Source organism: Panicum virgatum, chromosome 4K (genome assembly GCF_016808335.1).
Source record: "Panicum virgatum strain AP13 chromosome 4K, P.virgatum_v5, whole genome shotgun sequence".
NCBI classification, from domain to species: Eukaryota; Viridiplantae; Streptophyta; class Magnoliopsida; order Poales; family Poaceae; genus Panicum; species Panicum virgatum.
The window spans coordinates 33,439,044-33,455,650 of NC_053139.1; the positions used below are offsets into that span (position 1 = coordinate 33,439,044).

At 41.0% G+C, this 16,607-nt stretch overlaps 1 protein-coding gene across 1 annotated transcript; it reads right to left on the reverse strand.

Annotated features, from left to right (window-relative positions):
• Nucleotides 1-281: 281 nt before the first annotated feature.
• On the reverse strand, nt 282-3,160 carry LOC120704798 (60S ribosomal protein L11-like). The gene is made up of 5 exons (XM_039989322.1): nt 2,997-3,160; nt 2,794-2,901; nt 1,837-1,879; nt 1,546-1,741; nt 282-680 (listed from the first exon to the last, which is right to left on the reverse strand). The coding sequence occupies exons 1-5, from the start codon at nt 2,997-2,999 to the stop codon at nt 485-487; spliced, it is 546 nt and encodes a 181-aa protein (XP_039845256.1). The 5' UTR covers nt 3,000-3,160; the 3' UTR covers nt 282-484.
• Nucleotides 3,161-16,607: the final 13,447 nt, after the last annotated feature.

The window sequence follows — 16,607 nt, forward strand, 5'->3', positions numbered from 1 at the left end:
AATGCAGCACGAGTACAGCATTAGGGTAAACGCTATGCAATCAAGCACCTCTGACTCTGACGAATCAATCGTAGAGTCCGAACCGGCGGCGATCGCAGGTGAGCTTGCGTGCCCACAGAATAGTACCAATTCAGGTTTGGATCTGGATTACTGTAACCTATTTACTCACTGTTTCGGTTGCTGGAAGAGATCGATGCATGTAGATCGATCAAGGTAAGGAAGAGAGTTGTACAAGCAGTTAGGGAATTCATCCATCGACTGGGAAGGTCGTGCACTGACACATTGATGATCATCACATGCAGCACATTGCGCAAACCAAACAAAACAGAGTGAACATAAGCTCCTCACTCCAAAACTGATTTGAGAACCTAGTCTTGGTAAATAATATGATCCGACATTGCACAAAGTAGACCGAGAACTTCCATAGAGGTGAAATCGTCTGTCAAGGTAACATGTCTAACGGCTGGGACTACACGTCACGGTTCTAAGTGTTAGCCTGGGCCTTGTTGAGGATGACACCTTCGTACTTCACCTGGAACCACTTCATGGCATCCTCCTTGGTCACCCTGTGCTGGATCCCAACACGGGACTTGCACCTGCGGCGGCGAGCGACGCGGTACCCAGCGCGCTCAAGGACGACGTAGAAGTCCATTCCATAAATACCAGTGGAAGGATCATACCTGATACCAACGGGAAAAAAGTTCATCAATTGCCAGGGCAATTCGTAACGGAAAAGGAACATGGCAATATCCTTAGAACACCATTCAAACAGAGCATGCAAATTCGATGCAAATGAATAAAAGAAAATAGTGAAGACAACAACTATTGATTTTCATGAATATTATTTGTAATTGTCATCTGCAATAGCTGTCATACAAAAAATCAACTTATATGATGCAGTGATGAACATTTGACCAGTCAAACAATGACCTGAGATAGGCAATGCAACTAAAACAAGAAAGTCAAAAATGTCAATGCCCTGAATTCAAAGATAATCAGCACCGAAACAAATCAATGAAATCATTGATATTATCACCTCACCAGCGTGAAATGCTGACCAGACCAGAATTAATATGCTTCGTTCCAAAATAAACAAAAACCAGAATAGACACTATCAGTAGTACAACAGTTTTTGATTTGTTATCAGTTAAATGGCAAAGTGAATTACAACATTTAAAAAATAAATAAAAAATAGAGAATTCCAAAACATAAAGTTCCAGAAGCAAATAAAAACGAAATAATCAGGCCTCAGAGTAAAAGTGCATCAGTAGACAAGCAGTTGCTAGTCTTCAAATGGTACAGACAATTAATTCAAGTCATTGGCCCATCAAAACCAGGAAAAGAATGTTCTGTTTTAGGATAGAACTAAATATGTTCACATGTATCGTAGAGCTAATCAACTAATGGCTTCTTTCTTTCGCAAGATCGAGCACTTACAGCAATAAATACTATTACACTAAAAACAGACTATGCATATCCATGGAAATATGAACTACTTCCAAAACAATAAAAAGCTAGGTGGAAAGGCAATATTAAATATCTTACTTGATGCCAAGATCAATGTGCTCCTGGATACCAAAACCAAAGCACCCTGTCTCACTGAAGTTCCTCCTTAGCAGTTCATATTCCTTGACCTTCAGTCCACTCTCCAGAAGTTGCATTGCCTTCTCACCCCTTACAGTAACATAGCAGGCAATCTTCTCATTACGCCTGATACCAAAGGAACGGACAGTGTACCTAGCTGAAGGATATGGCCGACAACAGAATGTTAAACCAATGAAGAAACTAAGATGCTAGGAAAAAGAGAGAAAATACTAATAGGAAAAGCAAGTGTACCCTTAGAGAACACTGGTGACTGGCCACTCAGTTGCTCCAAGACCTGCAAGCATGGAAGCAAACAATGTAGGTTTACTGCTGTGCTGAAGGTTTCACAATTTAAAGGTGATGACAAAAGTAAATCTATGTAACTGCTGAATAAATTAGGTTTGAAATTACATGATTTAGCATAGCCTGTTCAAGTAAACTCCACAAAACTATGATTTGTAAAATGTATACAGCAACGGGAGACAACTTGCAAGAAATTTTTTATCTGAACTCTATGATTTGCACTAGAACATGGCAAGCTGTACCATACCACAAAAAAACTGAATAATGTCTTCATCTCGTCTATTTTATTAAATTGCAGTTACAACTTACAAATCATTCAGCTTTGAACTCTAATTCTGTTTTCAATGACCAACATTTCCAAAATGACTTAAAATGTATACAGCAACGGGAGACAGACAACTTGCAAGAAATTTTTTATCTGAAATCTATGCTTTGCACTAGAACATGGGAAGCTGTACCATACAAAAGAAAACTGAAAAATGTCTTTATCTCGTGTCTTTTATTAAATTGCAGTTACAACTTACAAATCATTCAGCTTTGAATTATAATTCTGTTGTCAATGACCTACAACTATAAGAGACGTCATGATACTGATATGTACTGGCGGCCGACGACAAATAGCTCTGCATGTTTATCCGTTGAAGCGATTTTTCGCACCATAAGATAGGAAACAGAATATAAAATTCCCTCTTCACAAATTCGTAATTTAAAATTCCCTCTTCGCAGATTACGAACAACTCCGAGCACACATTGCCATAGGTTACAAAACTATATCAAAGCGAAAATCCTAAGCAACCTACGAGCGCATCACATAGTAGCAACGTAAGGTACTCGAACGTCGGCAACCAAAAAAAAAAGATGCTTTGGGAGAAAGATCTGAGACGCAAGAACGGGCACGGACCCAACCTTGGAGGCGCGGGTGAGACGATCCCCGCTCTCTCCGACGGAGATGTTGAGCACCAGCTTCTGCACCTTGATCTCCCGCATAGGGTTAGCCTGCTTCTTCTCGGAAGCCTGAGTAACAAACACCACAGACACGCGCAGGCGAGCAACGGGGTTAGCTAGCTCCGCACGGAGGACGAGAGCCGCGAAAGGCCAGGGAGGCTCACCATCGGTGACGCGGCGAATGTACCCTCGGGCGGCGGCGGCGGGGCGAGGAGGTGGGAGGAGGGTCGGGTGCCGAGAGTGGCGGGCGGCGGCGGCAGGGGATTAAAAGAGGGAAACCCTAGCGAGACGCTTGGGGGTGGGGTGGGAAGGAAGAAGCGAGGGCTTTTTCTGGGCCGGGCTCTACTTGGTTTACCTATGGGCTTTGCATGTGACCCTTACGAAGAAAAAATAATTTGGGCTGTTCCTCCTCCTGGACCATCTGTGCAAATACGCTGTGGCTATATATAATTGCCTGAGCGACAAAAAGATGAGTTGTCGCCCAAGCGCGCATGAGCAAATCAGGAGTCAGTCCGCCCAGTAAGCTCGCATTTACTAGGCCCACAGGCCACAGCTCATCATGGCTGGGCCAAGCACCAAGCGTTTTCTGCGCGTTTTCTCGTGATTTCCAATTAGCCCATGCAGTGCACTTGGTCACCTGTATTTTATTCTTTTCATTTTTCTCATTACTTGTCTTTTATTATATATTCCATTATCTTTCCTTTCCTTCTATTTTTAACGTTTTCCTTCTATCTTGTTTTCCATCTCTTTACTATTTTATTATATTTTAATTTTGATATTAATTTATTGAATTTTCTTATATGTTTTTCATTTTTCTTTTCCTTTGATTTTTCTTTGCGTACTAGTATGTTTGCCATGTATTGCTTGGAAAAATAATTTGTTTATGCTATGGATGTGTTTAGTCTTCATATAAAATTTTATTTATTTTGTACACCATTTTGTTCATGATGTTTAATTATTTAGGTAGGAATTACATATCTGCTGCAGCTAGGCATCGCGCGCATGATAAAATAATGTTTGTCACCTACGTACAGAGCAGCAGGATATATGGGTTACCCGCGCATCATAGCCTATTTGGTCCTTCTCTTTTCCGCAACTGCTGAATGGGTTAGGCTGAATAATGTTTGGAGGAGATTGGTAGACTGCTGCTCGGTTCATCTAAAAATATGTATTTTTTCTTTCTTTTCATTTTTATTATTTTTTCTTTATTTGATTGTTCATTCATTCCTTTTACATGCATGCAAGGGTTGTATATTATCATCTCTTTATTTTAATAATTGATGTATTTTTCAAATATAATTTTCCCATTATTTCTTCTTTTACTCCATATTATTCAATATATCCATGGATTTTTTATAGATAGTAATATTTAGTTCTATGTTCATAATATAATTGTTCGAGGCGTATAATCTATTTTTTCATTTTGTAGATTAAATTATACAATCATGTTGACTCACTTGATCGAGATATTTATTTTCTATTATTAGTCTATATAATCAAATGTTCGTGATGTTTAATGTTTTGTTCGTTCTATATTATTATTTGTTCGTTATGTCTGATTTTTTGTTTTTAAAAATAATTATTTGTTCGTATTGTTAAAATTTTGTTCCAAGTAGTCAAAGCTAATTATTTAGTATTAAATAGTATTTTTTAAAATATTATGAACATAGGCAAGTGTGATCTTGTTTCGAAAATCTTGTCTAGAAAAGATAAATTATTCAGCCATACTGATTCATTTTACGTGATATTTATTTTCTATTATTTAGTCTATATAACCAAATGTTCATGATGGTTAATGTTTTGTCTGTTGTACATTATTATTTGTTCATTACTTTTATTTTTTGTTCTTAAAAATAATTATTTGTTCATATTGTTAAAATATAGTTTTTAAAAATAATTATTTGTTCATATTGTTAAAAATAATCTAGTATTAAAAAATAGTTTCTAAAAATATCGTTCAAACATAGGCACGTGTAGTCTTGTTTTGAAGATCATGTTCTAAGAAAAATAATGGTGCAATCTAAATTTAAATTGGATACTTGGTTTATTATTTATAGCTTTTTTTAGTTTTGAAATTTGCATGCATGTGGGTGATGTCATCATAGTTGTCTTCTTTTGCAAGCATAGGATCTTACCATCTACGGATCATGTTACACGCAAATATTGTAGCTTGAGCTGAATCAAAAGGGCACATATAGCAATCGACGTTGGCGGACCATTGCTTCAGGTGATGGATTAATTTCCTATCGCCTTCAGCGGTGGATAACCGCGCCCGTGCAAACACAGATGTGGCCCAATTAAATATGGGATACAGGCCTGCTGCACTGGGCGTGTCTACCTATCACATCGCTTAAAAAAACTACCCTTTTACAATGCAGGCGTAAGAACTTTTATCTCGCTTAAAATTAGGTTTCCCAGCGCAATAGCTGCCACCGCCGCCAGCCCCTCATCGTCCCTCTCCTCCCTCTGGTGGCTTCACCGGTAGGTGGAGGAGCGGGGACCTATTTTCTTCATAGATCTAGTCTGTTAGTTTTCTTTCTGGTTTAGTTCTTCAGCGATATCAGCGAGGTGGTGGTGATGATGATGCTATAGAATAAGATCTCTCCGGTCTGTCCCTACCTTTGACGACGTCTGATCCGGCACTGACGAAGGGCTAGTGAGAGTTGGCTCTGCAAGATTTGAAGGTTCTCTCTAGATCTTTGTAGTTGGTGTGTTAATCGGGAGATGCAGTTGGCAGTTTTATGTTGTGGCAACTTCGACCTCTTCTTTCGATTTGTTCCGCGACAAGATTCGGTTTCTTCAACCCTCTGTTTTGGTGGTGAAGAATTGCAAGTCTGCGTTGCTTTGGGTGCTACCCCAGCCGATGCTCTTTCAACAGTTGCTAGATCTCATTGCAAGCAGCGAATGGTTTTTGCGGTCTTCAAAGCCTTTTGTGGTGATGGCGTTTGCATTGTCGCTTTTCCTTGCTGCTTTTACAATGTGTTATTCAAGCTCCGGTCCATGACGAACATTCATATGAAGAAGACGACATAAAGACATTTCGATACAATTTTATTTTTTTTATATCGTTTTGTGTCAAGTTGTCCTTCGTTTGTAACACAAATTGTTTTTTCTTGATATGAATTCTCAAAAAGAAAAAAAACTATCCCATTGACTTAAGGGCATAGCTGCATAAACCATCACCTCAATAAAATATTAAAGAGAACATATCAAGTACAAACCAACCTTTTTGTGCAAACCGTGCAAATTTTAATCTGTGCCACCGGATCATCATTAATTTTACAATTAATCGCCCGCCTCTAATCACACTTTTGCAAATCTCCCCACCCACTCCCTCAGCACACCACCTTGGATGTTGATCCGGTGTCAAGATGGCAATGGGTACCTGAAACCCGATTACCCGATGGATTTTACCCGATAAGAAGGCGGGTATGGAATAAGTTTTCTACCCATGTGTACGTTATTGGGCAAAATTCCTTACTCAAATTGCCGGTTTGGAATGAGTTCACAAAAGTGAAGATTGGGAACAATGAATATGCAAAATGTAACTACTGCTCGAAGAAGCTTTCTGGGTTGTCAAAGAATGCTACTAACCATTTGAAGTGCCATTTGAAGTCTTGTGTGCTGAAGAAGATCAAGCTTAATGGGCAGACAATGGTACAATCTGGTTTGAGATTTAATAGGACAGATGCAGGCATAGTCTCAATGGAGAACTACACCTTTGACCAAGATATAGCTAGAGCAAAACTTAGTGCCATGATAGTTCTTCATGAATACCCTTTAAGCATGGTTGATCATGTTGGCTTTCGAAGATTTGTCAGCGCACTTCAACTATTATTCAAAATTGGGACCAAGAACACAATAAGGTATAAGATCTATGAGCCTACATCCTTTCTGCAATTTATATGAGCCAACATCAATTTTCTAATAATTTTTGTTTAATTTCAGATTTGATATTATGGGACAATATGAGCGGGAGAAGAAAAAAAAGCCATTGAATATATGGCTGGAATTCAGTCAAGGGTGGCCATCACTACTAATATGTGGACATCTGACAACCAAAAGAGAGGTTACATGGCCATCACTGCATATTTTATTGATGAATCTTGGAATCTTAGAAATATTCTCATGAGGTACTAACTTATTTCTTAGATCTGGTTGTATATCATGTTGTTCAACTCTGGTTGCATATCATGTCTCTTATTTTGCTTGTAACTATTGAGTGACAGATTCGCTTATGTCCCTGCTCCTCACACTGCTGAAATCATTAGTGACGAATTATATGACAGCTCGGTTCAGTGGAATCTTGATGAGAAGATATCAGCAATTACTCTTGACAACTGTACTACCAATGATGCAGTAATCCCTTTGCTTGTGAGGAATATTGGAAAACATAAACTCTTGAATGATGGTAAGCTGTTGCATATGCGTTGGTCTGCACATATTCTCAATCTGATAGTTAAGGATGGGTTAGAGGTGTTGAAAGATGCAATAGAAAACATTCGCGACAGTGTAGCATATTGGACAGCTACACCAAAAAGGGTTGAAAATTTTGAGGAGATAGCTGAGTTTGTTAAAGTGGAAGCCACAACTAAGCTAATTCTTGACTGCAAGACTAAGTGGAACTCAATTTTTACCATGCTTAGTCATGCATTACCATACAAGTCTACTTTCATTAGGGCAAGCCATGTTGATAGGCTGTACACTTGCTTGTCATATGAGGATGAGTGAAAATTTGCTGAGGATATTGTAGAAAGGCTTAAATTGTTCAATGACATCACTAAAATGTTTTCAGGGACGACAGATTATGTAACAGCTAACATATATTTCACTAGAATTGTTAGGGTTAGAAAGGAGATTAGGGGAGTGGTCAATTTGTGGAAACCCTTTAGTGCAATCCATGTCAACCAATATGATAGCCAAATTTGACAAATATTGGCTTTATATTCAAGGGTTCATGGGCATTGCAACTATTCTTGATCCTTGATTTAAAACCACAGTGCTGCTGATTTGTTTTGAGGATTTACTTGTTACAATTGGTAGAGAGTGTGAGGATAGGGTTCTCGAGGTGAAGAATTTTGTTGGCTGATTTGATGCTTGAGTACCGTGGGGAAGATGATGTGGGAAACAGTGTTCCAACAGCATCTGCCACAGGACACAGTGATGATTCCATGATGGCTCGTGTTGCGAGTAGAAGGCCAACAACAATGGGATTCAAGACTAAGTTAGATCGCTATTTGGATGAAGAGCTATTGGACATGTATACTAAGAATTTCAAAGTTTTAGATTGGTGGAAGGTGGCTGGAACTCAGTTCCCAACTTTGAGAAAGATTGCTAGGGACATATTTGCCATTACTGTTACAACAGTTGCTTCAGAATCAGCATTTAGCACTGGTGGTTGGATTTTAAGTGAGCATCGCAACAGGCTCACTTGCAAGATGTTGGAGGCCTTAATGTACTCTCAAGGTTGGCTGAGAAACAAGTCTAAATGTATATTTATCACTGCTCCTTTGTCTATTAGCTTGCTGTTAATTTCTGCAAATATTAATTATTATTCATGCAAACCAACTCATTTGCTCACTTATGTTTTGTAGTTGATGATAAAACCAAACAGCCTGCAACCTTTTGGTCATGTCTTCAGAGGACTCAAGAGGGGCTTCAGGTGATTTACCATTCTTGAAATGTATTCATTTTCAGCTACTTTGTGAAGTATAATAATAGATAACTAAGTTGACCTGTTTATCCTAATATAGGAACTTACAATATGAGGACATATGAAGTGGTTGTCAGATAGCCTCATGGAGTCATGGCGCTCTTTTGGTCACAAGAACAAGTCAACTGATGCAAGAATTGGATGAAGTGCATGTACATGTGCATATGCATGGGCTTCCTTTTGATGTCTTATCTATTAAATGCATTTGTGAACTTGTAACATGTGCGGTCTCTCTTTAATTCATGGTGGATCGGTGAAACTATGTGAACTTGTAATATTTTTATGGTGGTATGTGAACTTGTAATGCTAATGGAAAACGTGCTTAATTTAGAAGGTAACTATGCAGCACCTAGAACTTGTTACATGCTGAATTGCTAATGCTTGTTGCAATGAAACTTGGATGAATTGCTAATGCTTGTTGCAATTAAGAATGATTTGCTTTTCATATGAATTGTCGGGTATGCTTTCGGGTGTGGGTTACCCATCAGGCATAAATTACCTGCCTGGTACGGGTATGAAAGTATTTTCTTACTCGTGTGCGGGTACGAGTAATAACCCGACGGGTAAAATTTAGTTCTGGCGGGTACGGGTATGAGTGGCTACTACCCGTCGGGTACGTACCCTTTGCCATCTTGAATCTGGTGGTCCACATTGAAGTTTGCACGGTTTACACGAAGGGGTTAGTTTGCAACTGATATGTTCCCTAGAAATATATAACATAAATGGCCAAAAACTTTAACCTCAAGTGACATCTTTCTGTAGATTATGGACAAACACTACAAAATTAGTGTTAACAGTTGTGATCCTAGTCAGTGTAGCATGCAATTATTATTTTTAGGTGAACCAGTGGTCAGGTCGGGCTCGATACTCACTTGTGTGGTTGGAACAATAATATTTTAGCATATTTTATTTATTGACTTTTTGCAGCAGTAGAACATTTGGATGCACTACACTCAGGGGCAGATCCCTAACTGAGAAAACATTTATCACCTCTACTGATCCATTGTTAGTAACTCGTAATGAAGTTCATATCAGTAATAGACCGAGCCAGTACATCTGGCCCTGATAACACCGCATCATTTTATGTTTGCAGGCAGCAGCACTCCGATACACGTCCACGTTGTTTGCAGTAGGCGCCTTCACTCCCAAAGTGCATATGTGCGCAAAAATTGGCGCAGTTTTGAGGTGTACATGGTGGTGGGTAAGGAAGGCATGTATGCGTCGGCGGCGATTGTCGAGGGCAGCTAATGCCTACACATCCAACATGCAAATCAAATATGACGGGTTCGTCACACAAATTCATTTGAACATACCAAACATAAAAAACTCAAATTGAAAGTAGGGTCTGTTTATAACTTTACGTACATCCCCCAGCTTGGCAGGACAGTGAGGTAGAAGAGATGACGGTAAGAACTAAGAACAAAATCATGGTCAAATACGCAATTCTCGCCATGTGAATCTTGACTGAGTATATGACGAAAATACAGTAACCTTCTCTTTTTTGGAGTTTGTGTCCATATCACAATTCCATTCCATGCACGTACATGTGCTTATATATAGAAGCACATGCACGTACATGTGCTTATATATAGAAGCACAACAAACCACTCATCCACTCCTATTGGATACCTTGAACTAGTGTTTTGATATCCATGGACGAAGATTTGATTTCTTCTTATGACATAATAAATTCCTGGTTGTTTCTCGTGAACTTGAAATTTATATCCTAATCATATCCAACAATGTTTATCATATTTCAAGGATAGTACATCAATGGTATCATCCTATTTACATGTTCACATATGCTCCTTATTAAATTTTTTTCTTGTTAATGCGGTATTTATTAGGGGTTAGGATATAATACCATAAGTTTAGGATATTGCAGCATTAATATTGCATAATATTGCAGAACAATATCACAACCATATGTACTCCATATCACATGAATCCAATTCGCAATGTACTGTCAACCTACTAGATCATCTTAGCTTGTATCCATACATAATTAGTATTATCCGCTAGAACTAGAGAGTTGTTGAAGATAGACTCCATATTTATCCAAGGTATGGTTTAAAGATACACAGAAAGGTGATAAATGATAAATAGGCAATAGCCAGAGGATATGAGACAAAGGTGCATGGATAGCATATATATCAAGTCTACGCTCTTCTTGAATGCATCTATCTATCTATCTATCTATCTATCAGCGAGGAAGCCAGGAAAAAATTTAGGTCGGGCTGAACAAAAGTCTACGGCGATTTAACTCTAATATGACCCCTCAAAATAGAAAAATATATAATTGCTTGAATCAATCTTATATTGAAAACATCGACTAATGACGAAATTCACAAAATACATCATGAAAAAAAAAGTATGCAGTTCATTCATACCAAAAGGTCCAATTATGAAACTTATAATCAACGCGTGATGTTGCCTCACATTATTCCACCGAAGTAGCAACCTACACAAATAGACATAATGGATTAGTCGAACATGTATGAACCTCCAAATTATGAATTTAGAAGAGAATAGAGCGTACCACTACTTCTTTAGGCAATAACATAAGGAGCTTTTTCATCTCTTGAAACCGCTTTTTGATCTTTTCATTATCAATCTTTCTAAATACCTCCTTCTCAGTATACCATATCATCAAGTCATTGAGCCATTCATCACCCATTTTATGATGCAAATCTGTCTTTATAATGTTCAAGGCTGAAAATATCCTCTCAACTGAAGCTAGGCTCTACTTTATTGATTTAAACCTCTTCCGGTCATAATCTCACCCTTCTCAATCTTTTGTAGCAACACATCATGATGCTTTGCAAGCAAGGCATCTTTTCTCATACAAAATGCACCCACATTGTTGACTATTAAAGGAACATAGTTAAAGAAATATGTTATGTCTGCACTAGAAGTCGAAATAGCAACAACCACTAGTTGCAGTTGATGGGCAAAACAATGCACATAGAAAGCATAAGGATTTTCATCACGAATCAATTTCTGCACCCTATTAAATTCACCTCTCATATTAGAAGCCCCATCATAACCTTGCCCACGAAGCATAGAGATAGACAAATTGTGACTTGAAAGCATACCGACCAAAGCTTCTTTCAATGCAATGGCTGTACAACTCTGAACATGCTGAAGTCCAAGAAATCTCTCCACCACTTGCCCTTTATCATTCACAAACCTGCACAGTACATTTGTTAGTATAATTGTAGAAATAATTGTAATAAAATCCTAAAAGCCCAGTACAATCCTTGCGTTGCTGGAAGTAGCTGTCCACAGACTGAACTGCATTAAGAATGCGGATGAACACATGACGCTTCATACGGTACCTGCAAGATAGAAAATGTAAGCAACATGCACATATTGAGAGAAAAGACAATAATTTGACATGCCATGTTCTATACCTTTCACGAAACTTTTCAGGGGTGTAAATAGGATTGGCAGCAAAGTATTGGCGTATGCTCCTTGCCTCTCCATAAGCACATTCTCTGGTGACAAGTCGTCTCACATGTATTGAGCTGTGGTAGGAGCTCTCTACATCCATGGCTGACACCAGAGTGTGTATGTAGTCGTCATCATCGAGAAACTCATAGTTCAGGTTATCCTCAGCAATCAAGTAACGAACAAGGGTACAATCTTCGTCCTCCATTGGGTATGCATCATATAGATTCATCATGCTCAATTCAGTTTCTGCAATTTAAAATAAATCTGCAATAAGTATATAGAGACTATATTGGCTAGAAGCAAAGAATAGTTTAAAATGAAAGGTAAAGGCAAAAAATAGTTGAGGTAGATAGAATGATATTATTACACATTCACTTCAGGGTCAAGCATATTGGGAGATGAGATATCAACTGGTTTCAGAATTTATTAGATAGGAAGAAATCTAACTGACCACCTTTTTTTCACATGTGTGATCTGACTTTTTTCTAGAGTAATTGTGTCTGATTGAACCACGAGGATATTAGAGGCCAGATAAGCCTTGTGCTGCCCTCTCATTTTGATTACACGTTGTTGTGAATTTTGCAAGTGTCAACTGAATGTTTATTTCTATCCATTCCAAATCTTATATTTCAGAGTTCATATTCGCTATGTAACCTTCAGCTAAAATCAAGCTTAAATTAGTGGTACAGAAATTGATTTATGCTACTGATTGTCTCCATATAGAAAGAGCAAGATGAACATTGTAGCCAACTGATTAGTTTAAACAATCAGTAGGCCAAGCTTAAACTTAATGAATCATGAAGTTTGAACAAGCGGTAGCCAATACAGCAAGTTTGGGAGGTTTACTTTACCATTGATCCAGTTCTTGGGAGGCTGGAAGTGGGCTCAACTGATTTCTCGTCCAGCAAGCTGCCGCCGATGTTCTACCAATACAGCAAGCTGGGGGTCGATGATGGACGATGGAATAGCTGCCGCCGCCTCCTCCAGATCGAGCTGCCCTTGATGTGGGACGCACCGGCAAGCTACCGCCGATGTGGGGAGGAGCGAGGGCGCGGCCGCCGATGTGGGAAGGAGTGAGGGTTCGGTCGCCGGTGAGGAAGAGGAGGAGGTGTGGCCACCAGCGTGGGGGGGAGGGGCCGACCGGCTTCCGGCGCTTGGCGATGCGGCGGCGGCGGCCCGACGCATCGATGACGGAGGCGGCTTGGCGGGGCAGCCGGCACATGTTGTAGTGCAGGGGGAGCGGAGGTGCACGGCACCGAGCCGAGGACGTGGGCGAGCGCAGGTGCAGTGCGAGGGCCCGGGCGGCGGCGGCGGCAAAGCACGGGATGTTACAGGGCACCGTTGCAATTGAGATAGCAGATAGAGGATGGAAATTTTACAGGGTACTGAATATATTACGTTAGAGGGTGAAATTTAGGGGGTACCACTCCAGATAGTCTTAGTGCTTACGGATGAGATTGGTGGCCCAATAAACATTAGCCCCTCCTAATATATGTACTTATGCATAAAAAAACAAGGTGGGGCTTAGGTGGGGTTGCACATCCCTGGCATCGGTAGGCAGGGCTTGAGCCCTGCTTGCCCGTCTGACCGCTCCATCTATCTATCTATCTGTCTGTCTATCAAAGAACCAAAAACAATCGAAACACTGTTTACCATGATTAACATGTCCATACCCCTCACGGTGACCCCACTTGACAGGCCTCAAACCTTAAGGACCCAGAGGACCTATAAAAAAAATGAAAGATGCAGAATGAATCTGCCAAAACTGAAATATTTTTGTCACCTCACGCCTCCCTTACCCGCCCACCTATACCAAAAATAGTTTCCTTATTTAGTTCACATGCCACTAATTCTTCCTACCATCCAATCAATTGACGCCGCCCTCCCCCGTCCTCCACCGCCGCGTCGGACCCCTCCTATGAGAACATCGCCTGCAGGCTGCCCTCCCCCGCCTGACCATCCACTAATTATATGTCACACCCGGTTTTAAAAAGAAAACCGAATGTATAACTATATGTATGCCAGGATCAAATTTCATACATATAGTGATGTCATAATGGAATAATGAGTAACAATGTCACGTAAAAGAGTGTCACACCCGGTTTTAAAAAAAAACCGAATGTATAACTATATGTATGCCAGGATCAAGTTTCATACATATAGTGATGTCATAATGGAATAATGAGTAACAATGTCACGTAAAAGAGAGTTACAGCAAATAAAAGACTATCAGAGATACACAGCTTTATCCTAGAAACGATGGCTCCAAACTTCACAGGCAATCGACCAGGGGTTGCGTACGCCTAGAGCTTATCAACATCTTTAGCTTCATTGCAACTTTCTTCTCTGAGCAGTGTTGGTATAGCAAGGGTGAGCACATGTCGTACTCGGCAAGTATATTGGAAATAAATGACATGCAAGGCTTAAAGCAAGGAATTAAGGCTGGCTGAATCAAGCGGTAAGCATTTTAATTAACAGTTGAACATTAAAGTCTTTACTAAATCATGTATGAATCATCCCATATTTATAAAAAAAGAGTAGATATCTGAGTAAACAATTAACTTGGAACATTTAATAACTGAATTAGTAGACATGTGAGGGTCCGAGCTGCTCTTGACCGTGAGCACGGCTGATATATCAGTTTTCACTCTGCAGAGGTTGCACACTTTACCCACAAGTCGCGTAAAAATTCAAAAGAACTTTAAACCCAACCACGCATGTGCTGATCAGGCACAATACCACACTTCCTTAGGTGTGATTGCATAGGGATGCTACGAGGCCTTTACAAAGACTCCCTAACCAGTAGTAGCCCGCTAAGGTTTCAGCAGCTAGGCGAGTGCACCCTCCCCCAAAGCGAGTGTACCCCGTAGGCATACCAAACTCCTTTGGCAGGCCGAGTACCCCTCTTAACCTAGGCCCCCCTCATGCGCCTTTTGGTAAGGTACTAACAAGCTAGAGATATCTAATTAATCAGCCAAGATCAGAGCCATATAGTCCTTGTGGTTGCGCTGTTTTCCCGGGTGGTTCTCCATGGTTGATTTTAATCAAGTTCACCAATCCATCAAATTGTTCCAAAAGATATACCAAGAAGTCTCATGTCTCAAGTAATATTGTTGTACCACCCATATCCATTGTTCAGCGGCTAAGCAAACTACCCAAAAAATTTTTATAAAAGAACCCGACTATTCAAGGACATGGATAAGCAAATAGGATAATAGGTACCCATCAATATTAATGCATGCAAGCATAAAGTAAATGTTATTAGGACAAAATATGGTCAATGAATATACTTGCCTTAAATCCAGATAATAACTGCTCAGAGTCTTCAACTCTTGCTCTTGCAACTCTTTATCTTCACAGCTCTCGAACCGTGTTCCTTTCTACTCGCGACAAGCATCGGGACAAACATACAAGGAACAAACCAAACAAGCACAACTAAGAACAGAGCACTAAGCAAAAGAAAAGCATTGAAAGAGTACACTAAAGGAGAGGGCTCGAAGCTATGATCTCAGGAACGCGAGAAACACTGATAACGAAGCTAAACTAGAGAAGAAACAAGGCTCTAAGGTCTAGCTGTGATTAACCGAAGTCTATAGGTGCTAGCAGAGGAGGTTTGCAAGACAAAGAATATGTGCTCGTGAAACAAGTGAAGCTCAGGATTAGATATGCAACAATGCATGGCTTGGGCTGAATTGCTGGGAACTAATCTTGAGAGAGGGTTAGCTGAGAACACGCCAAGACACAAGAGAATACAAGACTAATTACCTTGTCTCTAGGGGCCTCCACGCAAAAGCTTGAAGACACAACCATGGCACACGGAGGTTCCCTTCCTGCTCGCCGGTGTTCTGATGCAAGGGAAACGCTGGTGAGAGGGAGAAAACGGAGAGGAGGCGGAGGGGATCTCGTGGAAGCGCTCACCCACGAAGGAAGAGGCCGGACTCGGTCGGAATCTTGCTGGCGGTGGCCAGTTAGGACTACTCCATGGCAGCGTCGCTGCACCGGCGGGCAGGCGATGGGAAGAAGCAAAACGGAGCCATCTCGCCGAGGGGAACGCCGTGATGCTGTCCATCTTGTCAAACACGCGGCGGACGTGGCGAATCGGGCAACTGCGACATCCGGCGGCGGCGATTTGCTGGGCGCCAGATCAACCAGCAGGGGCACGCGGGGAACACGGGGCCGGCGCTCTACTCTGACCACCACGCGAGGCCATGGCGCTGCACACCGTGAGGCGAGCAGGGGGAACGTGCGGCCTCGGTTGCTCGCCGGTTTCAGGTGGCGGCGCTGCGTGTTGCAGGGAAGAAGCATCTCTGCTGGGCACGTAGGGCTTCGAGGCTGGGTGTGAAGCAAGCAGGGGGCATGGGCATGCAAGGCTGGGCTCTTGGCCCTTTTTGCACGCGTGGCAGGGAGGGTGCGGTGCACCTCGTGTAAGCCTGGGCCGGTGCAGCAAACAGCAGGCGGCTTGCCGGGCTGGGACTCGGACTCGGCCTCGGCCTTGAGTCCAGGTTGGTCACGGAAAAAAAATAGATGTGGGGCTGGTCAGCAGGTCTCACGAATCATCAGCAAGAGAAAGAGGACAAGGTAGATACATGAAGGTGCTCCCCACTTTCTA

Excerpts from the sequence above, each read along its gene's own strand:
- LOC120704798 (XM_039989322.1), bottom strand. Across the intron at positions 1,880-2,793 it reads GTCTCACCCGCGCCTCCAAG|GTCTTGGAGCAACTGAGTGG; the intron begins GTTGGGTCCGTG and ends CCATGCTTGCAG. Across the intron at positions 1,742-1,836 it reads GTCACCAGTGTTCTCTAAGG|CTAGGTACACTGTCCGTTCC; the intron begins GTACACTTGCTT and ends CATATCCTTCAG.